Source organism: Sycon ciliatum, chromosome 10 (assembly GCF_964019385.1).
Source record: "Sycon ciliatum chromosome 10, ocSycCili1.1, whole genome shotgun sequence".
Classification (NCBI taxonomy): domain Eukaryota; kingdom Metazoa; phylum Porifera; class Calcarea; order Leucosolenida; family Sycettidae; genus Sycon; species Sycon ciliatum.
This window is the reverse complement of record NC_088652.1, coordinates 3,171,250-3,183,451: the sequence shown is the minus strand read 5'-3', so window position 1 is coordinate 3,183,451 and position 12,202 is coordinate 3,171,250. Positions and strand designations below refer to the sequence as shown.

Genomic DNA, 12,202 nt, shown 5'->3' with positions numbered 1-12,202 from the left:
TCAGAATTAGTGAAAATGCTCGAAATAATGGCAGGTTTTGCACACAAAGCAGTTTTACTGACGAACAATGCAAAACCTATGGCCAAATGTCCGAGAATTCTGATATACTCTGTATGAAGAATATATTTATGAAACGTAATGAAAGAATGCGAAGAAAGTGCCAAAGTCTGCTTGAGTTTCTCCCGCCATTCTCCACCAAAGGTTTCTTCCCACTGATTGACAACAATGCAGCTCTACCCAACGTATGGATTGGATCAGGGAAACAATAGGAATCATTCATGTGTGCAGGCATAATAGGCAGCAAGAGTACTGATTCTACGTGTTAAAAAGAGATAGAATACAAATCCCAAAGAGAACCTCTTGTGGTTAAGTTAGATAGTACAAGTCATAGCTGAACACCAGAATCTACATACATAGAAATAAATTGAGGAGTCGGCAAGCAAACCGTGTGAGAGCGTCATCAAAAGCATGACAATCTAGAGAACACTCTGATGATGTCCAGCGTCCCCTGTGCGAGGAAACATTTTTATTGGTCACAGATCTCCCTGACTTGCAGAAGAGATGGTGCCGCCCACCCTGAATGAGCGCCATGATTGTACGAAGAAAGTTTTCCGGAGTGAATTGTGATCACGTGACGGCCTTGTGCGATTGGTCCCGAGCTTGTCGCTCTGCAAAGACCTTCCAGATATCCAGGAAGTTGTACGTCATCTTCGTCTCGTCGGTAGTGGGCGATATTGATACGTGATGGCTGAGTACACTCTTTACCGTCAATTTTGGCAAACCACGTTGAACCTTTTGCACTTCCAAGAGCCCTAATGGAGGTTGAGTAAGTGATCCTCAGAATTGTGGATTCACGCGTCTTGGTGACCTGGACGCTAGCCACTTGCTCAACAGCAAGCGATATTCTGGTATGGGTTGTATAAGCGAAGCCAAGTGATGCGGGATTACATCGTTGTAACTCCTTGAGAAAACCACATAAAGAACCAATAATAGGACTACAAGTAGATACCAACTACAATGTACAAGAGCAATCGAAAAAATGCTCAAATTCACTATGATAAGAAAGACAAAGGACCAAGAAACTACAAGTTACACTATAATGTCCACTAACACCACCAGTTACTAAACAATCAGCTCATGGGATAACACTTCCCCTCCTTATGTTATTTCTATAACTTAGAACCTTCCAAGTTGGAAGGCTGTTGGAGTGCGCATCCAAGATGTGCTAGAGCTGTTAGCCAGTTAGTTGTGGAACGTCAGTACCGTCGGTCAGTGTCGTGCAATGTTATCGCATGAGCTGATTGTTTAGTAACTGGTGATGTTAGAGGACATTATAGCGTAACTTGCAGTTCCTTGGCCCTTTTTTCTTATAAATTAATCCTTGGCCCTCCATCCGAGTTCATTCCTAAACTATGATAGTCTGAGAACTTCTTCCATCGTGAGGCAGCTGAATTCCCCTCCCACCCCTCTCCCATTCTCCCCCAGATAATTATTGCTATCGTGTGCTAGTCACGTTTACCTGTATATCATCTTTTACCCCCCGCCCCCCCCCCCCAATTTTGCTATCAAACTTGCTGACTACCTATTTCGAGTATTTCGCTCCTGCTCTTGTAGCAGTTGAGGACTCTTGTGTGGGGTAGTGCCATTTCTGTTTGCGTTATGCAGAGCTCACTGACTTGTTATTTTGAGCCCTCTGGCAAAGTACGTTCGGGCCTCGTTTTAATTTGGCTTTGAAAGATTTACTTTTCATTGCTAACTTTATCAGATTCGGCCTCATTTCCTCTGTGCTGCGCTGATGAGTCCACAAAGGACGAAAAAGTTCTGTCCGCAGATTGACTACCTATTTCAGTAGTTCTTTATCCCTAGTTCTACTCAACGAGTTGATAAAACCATTGTCTCCAGGTCGCCTATTCGCATACCGTGCCTTTCTCACTCATCTCCCACTCTCTAAACCAGAAAGCTGTAAGTCGGTTGGTCAGCGCATCCAAAATGTATTGCAGCCTAATATCAGGTTGATGAATGCTGTGGTTGTTTGTGTTGATATTTTATTTTACTTGGGGACCCAACCAACTGTCGTCGTCTTACAGGGTGGCCAAGCAATTCGCTCCATATGGTAATAACATCATTCATAGATACACACAAGCGAGCAGAATATGGCTGCACTTCCATGAACCTGCAAATGAGAATGATAGATGCTTCAGACCAAAAGAGCCCGTGGCAGGTGGATGAACTAGCTGCTTCTGTGTCGCTCCACGTGTTCCACGACCAATGATTTCCAGTATTGGCCTCCAGCATGGTGTGATATGTCTTACATTGTATGTTCTGCCCCTGTCGTGTCTTGGCAATGCCTCTGCCGTGTCTTGGCAATGCCCCTGCCGTGTCTTGGCAATGCCCCTGCTCCAGAGTTTTGCTTGGCAATGCCCCTGCTCCAGAGTTTTGCAACTTTAGAGAGTGAAAAGGCGGTGAACACCAGTGTAGACTCATGGGCCAAGCAGGTGTGCTTTAACCAATTGTTATACTTATAGGGAAAGGGTTTGGGAGCAGACCCGTTCTTTTCCCATTCACTCACGGCTGCAAACTCGAACTTGTTTCTCAATCAATTATTACAACGTCTCGGCAAACTTGCCTTCATCAGGTATGCAAAGAGTGAATGGGAAGAGAGCGGGTTTGCTCTGAAACCTTTTTTCCTATAAATGAAGCTGCAGAAAGCCTCACCACTGCTATTATGCTTTTTAAAGCATAATAGCTTACTTAAAAAAGTACGATTGAGTGGGCCCACCATTTTGTTTTATTGCTTGTAAGGTGCACTAAGTCTTACCTCTACATTCCTCTGAACGCTTTGCAGAGCAGCAGTCTGAGGATAGGGAACAGGAAACAGAACAATCACCGTTGTTCAGCGCACACCAGAACAGAAGCAGCGGTCGAAATCAAAGCAAGTACACATGCACAAGCAATAGTACACTACGGGACCTCTACTCAGGCTCTAAGCAGTTTATGCGCTGGTACCTTCCACCATTATCCTATAACAGGAGGTTGCGGGGTCTCTTCATGGAAGCTCAGGATGTGCACAAACCTCAAGGCCAATTCCTTCTTTCAAAAATGTCAGAGGAAAACATAATCTGCTACTTCATTTGTGTGTTTGTTTGTTTGTATACTTTATTTGGATTCGCTAATCCAAACGAGCACAAATGCTCAATGACAAGGCAGCGAATATGTTATTATGTTACAGGGAAGGAGGGTTGGGGAGAAGATAAGGAGAAAAAAGAGAGAAGTATATAATATTTCCTGAAGCCGAGTGAATATGGGCGAATATTCACTAGTAAACAATCCAAGGCGAAGCCGAGGTTTGTATAACTAGTGAATATTCGCCCATATTCACAAGGCTGAAGGTAATATTAGACTTATACCTCTCCATATTCACCCTCTCGTCCCTAAAACCCAACAAACGAGTCCTGTTGGTCATACATGTACATGTACGCAGAACTAACGTAAGTCGTTGTTGCTTCACTGAGCCTTCAGACCGACTGGCGTGTTCTTGCCTGAATCGGAGGGCGGCGTGTTCAGAATCTTGTTCAATCGATCGTGTACACGTACTACTGGTGCATGTAGCATGGGAGGTGAAGACCTTGGAGAACACGCTCGTGCCAATCACCATGGAGAACACGCTCGTGCAGCTTTGTGGCGGGAGCCAATCATTAGAGAGGTTTCGTTTCACGCGAAGATTTGACCAATCAGAGAGAGGTTTCGTTTCACGCGAAGATTTGACCAATCAGAGAGAGGTTTCGTTTCACGTGAAGATTTGACCAATCCGCGATCATCTCGCCAATTCGGGAGTCGGTTTATAACAGCGAGCCAAGCGGTTCTACCCTCACTTCTTTTCTTTTTAGGCAGCGCTTCGGAGCTGTTGTGTGCCCTAGGAAAATTCTACGCTAACGTCCTTGAACAGGGCTGTTCTGAGTACAAACGAAATTCCTGGCTTGCCGCTTGATCCGCAATCATCGGGCCATTGACATGTTGAGCGTCCAAAACCTTGTTTGCTCGCTGGAACGCTCCGTCTGTGAAGATGCTCACTGTCAGCACCTGGTCACATGCGGATCCAGCGGCAATGGCAAGCAAGGAATTTCGATTGTACTCAGAAAAGTCCTGTCTACGGAAGTTAGCGTAGACATTTTCTAGGGCACTCGACAGCTCCGGTGCGCTGACTGAAGAGGAATCAAGCGCAGCACCGAGTACTGCTCTCTTTACAGTACAATGTAAGTATGGAAAAGTGGTGAATATATTATAAGTGGTGAATATAAGGTATGTGGTGAATATGAGTGGTGAATATGAGGTAAGTGGTGAATATAAGCGGTGAATATTCAGCAATATTCACCACTTATGTAGATGGCCAATTGTATGTGGGTGAATATGGAGTGAGGTATAATAATAGATATCTCAATGAAGAGCGAAGCGTTATCAAAACTACAAGTAAGCCGGTGAACGATAGTTCTGTAACCCGCCTAATAAACTAAGTACTTTTTTTCAGGCGTACAATGGACTGTCATTAAAGCAGAAACAGAAAAATAATACTAAGGCACCTATTTTGGTAGTCCAGGGGATGGCCCACGCCTGGTAAGAGAATAAAATATTAATAGAGAAAAGAAAAAACTAATTACTAACTGCTAAGGTGAGTGACCAGGCAGGCACAGTGGGTTGGTCAAAGACCATGATTGAGATACGAGAGGTACCTGGTTCAAGTCCTGCCTGGGAGCGGTTTTTCCAGCCGTGCTGGTACCCACAGTCAACTGGGAACTTGTGGCCAGGCACAAGGGGTACATGGATGCAGCTAATGGGGTCGTTCTCGGCACTTGTGCCAGTGGTTGTGAGACTTATCCACTCACCCCCACCGTTAGGCGCTGCATTTGCCGCAAGGGTTTACCGGGTGTTAGCGGCCGTCGTGAGTTCCCTTCGTGAACGAACACGATAATTTACTTACTCTACTTAACGAGAGTACTTGCTAACTAAAATCGGGAGGATTATTATTTTGGAAAAGGCCCAACCCTGCCCTGCCAGTTACGGATTTACGGGGTCGCCATGGCAAATAATAATGGTAACAGTGAAAAATTTAATCAATCACAGATAGGAAGCTGTCTCAGGGCAAGTTTATAATCATAACCTCAGGAGGATCGGAGGGTATACGGTACGATGTCAGCTTTGAAGCTGCTGAGAGACGCCAGTCCTCTGACTGCATCCGGTAGGACGTTCCAAAGGGCACTACCTTGGGAGGCAGGGCGAGATCGTCCGGCGCGGGTTCTTCATGAATGTATTAGTACTGTGTGCACCTATATCTTACCTGCTCTCGCTGTACTTTCAGGAGAGATGCGTTGAACTGCCTGCCCACATTGGACAGAAACTTTGAAACCTGATCAGCCACGTCCTGCTTCACAAGTGCGTCGTTGCGACCGTTTCTGGCCACGTCGCGGGTGATCTGATGTAGGGTGGAGGTGAGGTTTGTGAATATGGATGCTGAAAGCCAACCTGTTTGAGTTCAAACGGTATACGTAGCACAAACAAATGACAATGTGATCGAACATAGTCGAGCACATAATTATATTTACGTTATTATTCAGGGTCCCTATAATCAATCAACTGATGAATGTCTTCTTTTTCCGCTCAATTTCACTGGTGGTTATGTGCTTTGCAAGTCCGTGGTCATTTAAAAAATCTCTTATGTGTCTTGGGAAATTTACGAAAGATCAAGAAGCAAACGCCTTGTCAGCAGTACTGTTTCAAGGAGAGTATTGATGGAAACCCTTTCCAGCCTCAACCCTTTTAAACGCGATGATGCATGATGAGGTCTGATGAACTCCACCGACCCAGGGTACTGGCTTTGTAGCCAGTCAAACGATGTGTACGTGCATTTGTGTGAACATGAGTGTTTGGGTGTGTTAGTGTGTGTATGGGAGTGTGTGTGTATGTGCACGTGTGCGTATTAGTGTGTGTATGGCGGTGTGTGTGCATGTTTGCTCGTGAAAATGTATGTGCATATTTTGTTACTGCGTTTTATGTATAATTATGCGTGTGTGTTTGTGGGGGTGCGTGATTATTGCACCACTTCTACTTCGTGTATCAAAATACTGCAATTAAAAGAAAGTCACTCTATGTCAACAATGTACGATATTCTAATGTCAGATGTAATGGATTATAGTTTACGTTTTTCGCAACGGCGTCCATTGAATAGGGTTCTGCAGAGACACCTGTATCCGTTGTGCGACGGGATGCACGTTCCATCGTTATGGCAACGGCCAGGAGTGCAACGCGATACAGCTGAAAAAATATATTATATTAATATACCCACACAACGTATACAGACACACACATACGAAACATACATACCGAAAACACAACAATGCACATTCACATGTGCACACACACACACACACGCACACACACACACACACACACACACACACGCACACACACACACACACACACACACACACACACACACACACACACACACAACCACAACAGCTAGAGAAGAACACATAATTATTAGCATTAGGCAATAGCGAAATGAATTTTATCGCACCGCGACAGAGACCTGCTGTGCACAATCTCTCCTCAATAAAAAAAAGTCCTCATTAGGTGTCAGCATAAATCTGCTTGATACCTGTCATCCATGGCTTACTACTACACAATCACCGAAGTACATGGAATGCTTAGATTATTGGTTGGAGGGAAACAAAGTTTCAACTTTGTAAACAAAATTCACTTACCAAGCACATAATCGCCTGGACAATTTCGTGAGCCCTAAGAGAGCGCTGCTGCTTGGTACAGTGGTCTGTAAAGACTAACGAGTTTGTGTTGCTTTCTTCACTATGTACAGTACATGTAGATCTGATCTACCACGATTGCTCTCCAAGGTGCTATTTTTGTCACTACACTGACCTTCAAAACGTCAGATACAAAAACTTGTTGGCAGCTGCTCTTATCACCCGGCACCGTTTTCACTACTTTGAAAGGCCTCGTCCAAACTTCCATGTGGCTTCTGTGCTTCATGTCGTGAACGAACATTACATGTAAAACATATAGTTGTCTCTCAGCAGAATTCTCCTCTCATGAGAAAGTATTATTATTATCGAGGTATAGTACGTGGTCCTACATATACAGTCATCTAAACCAGAGAGGTTCCAGGCGGTCCAAGAGAGTGCTCAATACCGAGTGGTAGAGCTGGTTCAAATAATAGAAGGACAGAGAAAGTGTTTTAACTCTGAGTTTCACGCACTAAGCAATCATCAGAAAACAGAGTTAAAACACTTTCTCTGTCCTCCTATTGTTTTTATACAGTCATGTAGATGACTGGCGGATCAATAGGTGCCACCTTACATGCACATTGGTGTGAGAACACAAGCTTGCTTCTGGACTTTAGTAGGACTACAGTCTACAGTACTATTACCTGTTGAGCAGAACTGCCCTGTGAACCCTGGCCTGCACTGGCACGTATATCCAGCCGTGGGTGTGCGCTGATACAGACATTTGCCAGCGTTTAGGCAGGGCCTGTCGGCCGGGCAGCGGGGACCACCGTCACCTGGGTTAGAACACAACACGCAGCAATCAAACCGTTGACTGAACTGCGTGAGATGACCCAAGATCCTAGCTTGTGCTGCGGTGCCGGACAATGCTCCATCCCGCAACATACATGTAACTAAAATTGTCACTAAAACATGCACATGTACTTCGAGTATCGGCATTTGTATTTTTCCATTCTCTTCACATTGGCCGATGTTTCCCCTGAGTCTTGAGATGTTGAAATAAAAAATAAAATGATAAAATTGATATGAACCATGACTACGGTGTTACGGCAGCATAGCCACAGCACAGCCACAGCATAGCCACAGCATAGCCACAGCATAGCCACAGCATATCCACAGCACAGCCACAGCATAGCCACAGCACAGCCACAGCATAGCCACAGCATAGCCACAGCATAGCCACAGCATAGCCACAGCATATCCACAGCACAGCCACAGCATAGCCACAGCATAGCCACAGCACAGCCACAGCATAGCCACAGCATAGCCACAGCATAGCCACAGCATAGCCACAGCATAGCCACAGCATAGCCACGGCATAGCCACAGCACAGCCACAGCACAGCCACAGCACAGCCACAGCATAGCCACAGCATAGCCACAGCATAGCCACAGCATAGCCACAGCATAGCCACAGCACAGCCACAGCACAGCCACAGCACAGCCACAGCACAGCCACAGCATAGCCACAGCATAGCCACAGCATAGCCACAGCATAGCCACAGCATAGCCACAGCATAGCCACAGCATAGCCACAGCACAGCCACAGCACAGCCACAGCATAGCCACAGCACAGCCACAGCACAGCCACAGCATAGCCACAGCATAGCCACAGCATAGCCACCACCACAGCATAGCCACAGCATAGCCACAGCATAGCCGCAGCACAGCCACAGCACAGCCACAGCACAGCCACAGCACAGCCACAGCACAGCCACAGCACAGCCACAGCACAGCCACAGCACAGCCACAGCACAGCCACAGCACAGCCACAGCACAGCCACAGCACAGCCACAGCACAGCCACAGCACAGCCACAGCACAGCCACAGCACAGCCACAGCACAGCCACAGCACAGCCACAGCACAGCCACAGCACAGCCACAGCACAGCCACAGCACAGCCACAGCACAGCCACAGCACAGCCACAGCACAGCCACAGCACAGCCACAGCACAGCCACAGCACAGCCACAGCACAGCCACAGCACAGCCACAGCACAGCCACAGCACAGCCACAGCACAGCCACAGCACAGCCACAGCACAGCCACAGCACAGCCACAGCACAGCCACAGCACAGCCACAGCACAGCCACAGCACAGCCACAGCACAGCCACAGCACAGCCACAGCACAGCACAGCCACAGCACAGCCACAGCACAGCCACAGCACAGCCACAGCACAGCCACAGCACAGCCACAGCACAGCCACAGCACAGCCACAGCACAGCCACAGCACAGCCACAGCACAGCCACGGCACAGCCACGGCACAGCCACGGCACAGCCACAGCACAGCCACAGCACAGCCACAGCACAGCCACAGCACAGCCACAGCACAGCCACAGCACAGCCACAGCACAGCCACAGCACAGCCACAGCACAGCCACAGCACAGCCACAGCACAGCCACAGCACAGCCACAGCACAGCCACAGCACAGCCACAGCACAGCCACAGCACAGCCACAGCACAGCCACAGCACAGCCACAGCATAGCCACAGCATAGCCACAGCATAGCCACAGCATAGCCACAGCATAGCCACAGCATAGCCACAGCATAGCCACAGCATAGCCACAGCATAGCCACAGCATAGCCACAGCATAGCCACAGCATAGCCACAGCATAGCCACAGCATAGCCACAGCATAGTCACAGCATAGCCACAGCATAGCCACAGCATAGCCACAGCATAGCCACAGCATAGCCACAGCATAGCCACAGCATAGCCACAGCATAGCCACAGCATAGCCACAGCATAGCCACAGCATAGCCACAGCCTAGCCACAGCATAGCCACAGCATAGCCACAGCATAGCCACAGCATAGCCACAGCATAGCCACAGCATAGCCACAGCATAGCCACAGCATAGCCACAGCATAGCCACAGCATAGCCACAGCATAGCCACAGCATAGCCACAGCATAGCCACAGCATAGCCACAGCATAGCCACAGCATAGCCACAGCATAGCCACAGCATAGCCACAGCATAGCCACAGCATAGCCACAGCATAGCCACAGCATAGCCACAGCATAGCCACAGCATAGCCACAGCATAGCCACAGCATAGCCACAGCATAGCCACAGCACAGCCACAGCACAGCCACAGCATAGCCACAGCATAGCCACAGCATAGCCACAGCATAGCCACAGCATAGCCACAGCATAGCCACAGCATAGCCACAGCATAGCCACAGCATAGCCACAGCACAGCCACATAACCATGAAAACATACATGTACAATTATGTAGCTATGTAACTGCTGCAACATACAGTGTACACTGTCAGGCCGAAGGCCACACGAGGCTGTTCAAAACTCTCCCCAGTCCGATGTCAGGGGCATGACTGAGCCATGACATTCTTTGTGCCAATACCATACCATTTCTTAATGTGAGCAAGCTCCACTGCAGCCACATCATTACATGACACATTCTACACACCCCATCCCCAGATCAAGTGAAAATTTGCACCACAGATACCTTCGCCGCAAAATGCAATATCTCAATCAAATTTTCGGCCAGGAGCCATCATCAGGAATACCACACCATACTGATCATATTCGTCGAGAATCACACAGTGTACAAGGAATTCCGATTCTGACCCTTTCTGACCCTTCGCCTTACATCCGTAACACACATCAGTCGCACTTGCTCACACGGCATGACATTCAATTGAGCTTGTAGCCATGGTGATTTGAAGAACATTCAGCCATATACATGACTGTAAAGTTGCAGTTTGTTGCTTATCGTGTTCATGTTTGTATGGAATTTGTTTTGTCCATTTTGTTTTGCTTGCTTTTGGGAACACAGCCCCATGCTGTGTGATTAGGGACCGGTGGATTCTGCTCGAAAAGGTGGCAGATTCTGCTCGAAAAGCAGTAAAATTGGCAGAACCATACAAATCTTATGGCGGGCAATTCCTCGTATTCTGCTCCATTTCTCTATCCACATACCAAACATGCATGAAACTTAACAGAACAAGTACCGAATTCTGCTACTTTTTCGGCCGGCAGAATCCGCAGGACCCTATGTGTGATTAGTCGTGTTGAGTGTTATAATTGTACAGTACTTTACTACTTACTCATGCACTGGGCGAGGTATCGCGCTGCTGCAGTGCTGCCACCTTGATACAGCTTTACAGTCAAAGGATCTGTGCTGGGAATGGTGCTTTCGTCCAAGGCAGGTGTTGCACGCGACATCAAGTCTTCGCGTGCTTGTATGGCTGCGCTACCATCGCTGGGACGTGCCAATCGCAACCACCTGGTCATACAGGTCTCAGGCATGGCCTCTGACTGGCCTGAGGAACAGTTTACGTTCGACACATGCACACAGAGTGAACACTAAACACCAGACATTTGAATGGGAAAACGATACGACTGAAACAAAGAGGGCGATGACGAGTGAGTGATGAAGAGATACACGTAAACATGGCCATGTGTTGGCCAGGAAGACAGGAGAATGTCTGGATAGGAGTATGAGGGCCGAATGCAAATATGGAGACTTCACATTCTGAGAATAATAGCGCCCAATTTACTTTGCTGTGTCGGACGCAGCAGTTCTCCGTAATAGGCAAGACATAATGTTGTTTCGCAGCGTACGGTAACCACGTCTGACATCGCCAGTAATAGTTACATAGTATTCCTTTTCGTCAGATTACAAGTGCAAATACTGCGCAATTCTCAGATCATGTCCCCTTACCTGCACCAATCGCCAGCTCCGTCGCACACATCAGAAGCAAAACGATGGCAATACGGACATGATATGTTGGGGAATTCTCCATGACACCGAACTTAGCCATGAAGATAACGGTAGATGCCGGTGCAACTCCGCTTGGTGCTCACTGCTATCTCTGCTGTTGCTCAGAGAAATCCTGAGGGTATTTCTGAGATTGCGCTTGGACGCTGATTGGAATCCACAACCCTGGTGTACTGAATGCTATTGTGTCGAGTAATCATTATCTGACACTTCATTCCAACCAGGATTCTATCCTGTACAGTCTGACAGTCTGATTGAGTTGTGTACATGTACATTGTCTGTATGCTGTGCGTAACACACTGCTGTATGACAATTGCCTAGGCATAATACATATTAAGGATGCCAGTGATGCGGCAAAGACAGAACACGGGAGGGGGGGGGGGGGGGGGAGGTACACAGCAGGAAAGGGAGTTTGCTGTCTATGCACTTCTGCTGCATGTATTTCTGCTCATTTTTTTCCTTGATTTGGCATCATTGTACAATGTCATGTACATGTACATGTATGCACATGAACTCCTTCATTTCAAGTTGCGATGTTGGCAACCTTTGAGTGGTGCGTTCTAGCAGGTTTGCGGAGTGGACGGTTTGACGGGCTTCTCGTGTGCTCTGGATGGCAGTCGTGAGTCAGTCAAGTGAGAATTCAAGTAATAGTTGGCAGGAAAAC

The 12,202-nt window shown here is 47.5% G+C and overlaps 1 protein-coding gene across 1 annotated transcript; it reads right to left on the bottom strand.

Moving 5' to 3' along the window:
- Nucleotides 1-249: 249 nt before the first annotated feature.
- Nucleotides 250-11,727, bottom strand: LOC135826350 (uncharacterized). The gene is made up of 7 exons (XM_065338964.1): nt 11,482-11,727; nt 10,865-11,080; nt 7,439-7,570; nt 6,193-6,306; nt 5,333-5,517; nt 2,819-2,854; nt 250-961 (listed from the first exon to the last, which is right to left on the bottom strand). The coding sequence occupies exons 1-7, from the start codon at nt 11,579-11,581 to the stop codon at nt 527-529; spliced, it is 1,218 nt and encodes a 405-aa protein (XP_065195036.1). The 5' UTR covers nt 11,582-11,727; the 3' UTR covers nt 250-526.
- Between the last annotated feature and the right edge of the window lie 475 nt (nt 11,728-12,202).

What these genes read in the sequence shown, in the direction of transcription:
- LOC135826350 (XM_065338964.1), bottom strand. Translation starts at nt 11,581, where the DNA reads ATGGCTAAGTTCGGTGTCATGGAGAATTCCCCAACATATCATGTCCGT. An exon ending in ATACCTCGCCCAGTGCATGA is followed by an intron (nt 7,571 to 10,864) that starts GTAAGTAGTAAA and finishes GTTCTAACCCAG; the next exon opens with GTGACGGTGGTCCCCGCTGC. An exon ending in TGGACGCCGTTGCGAAAAAC is followed by an intron (nt 5,518 to 6,192) that starts GTAAACTATAAT and finishes GAACTCAAACAG; the next exon opens with GTTGGCTTTCAGCATCCATA.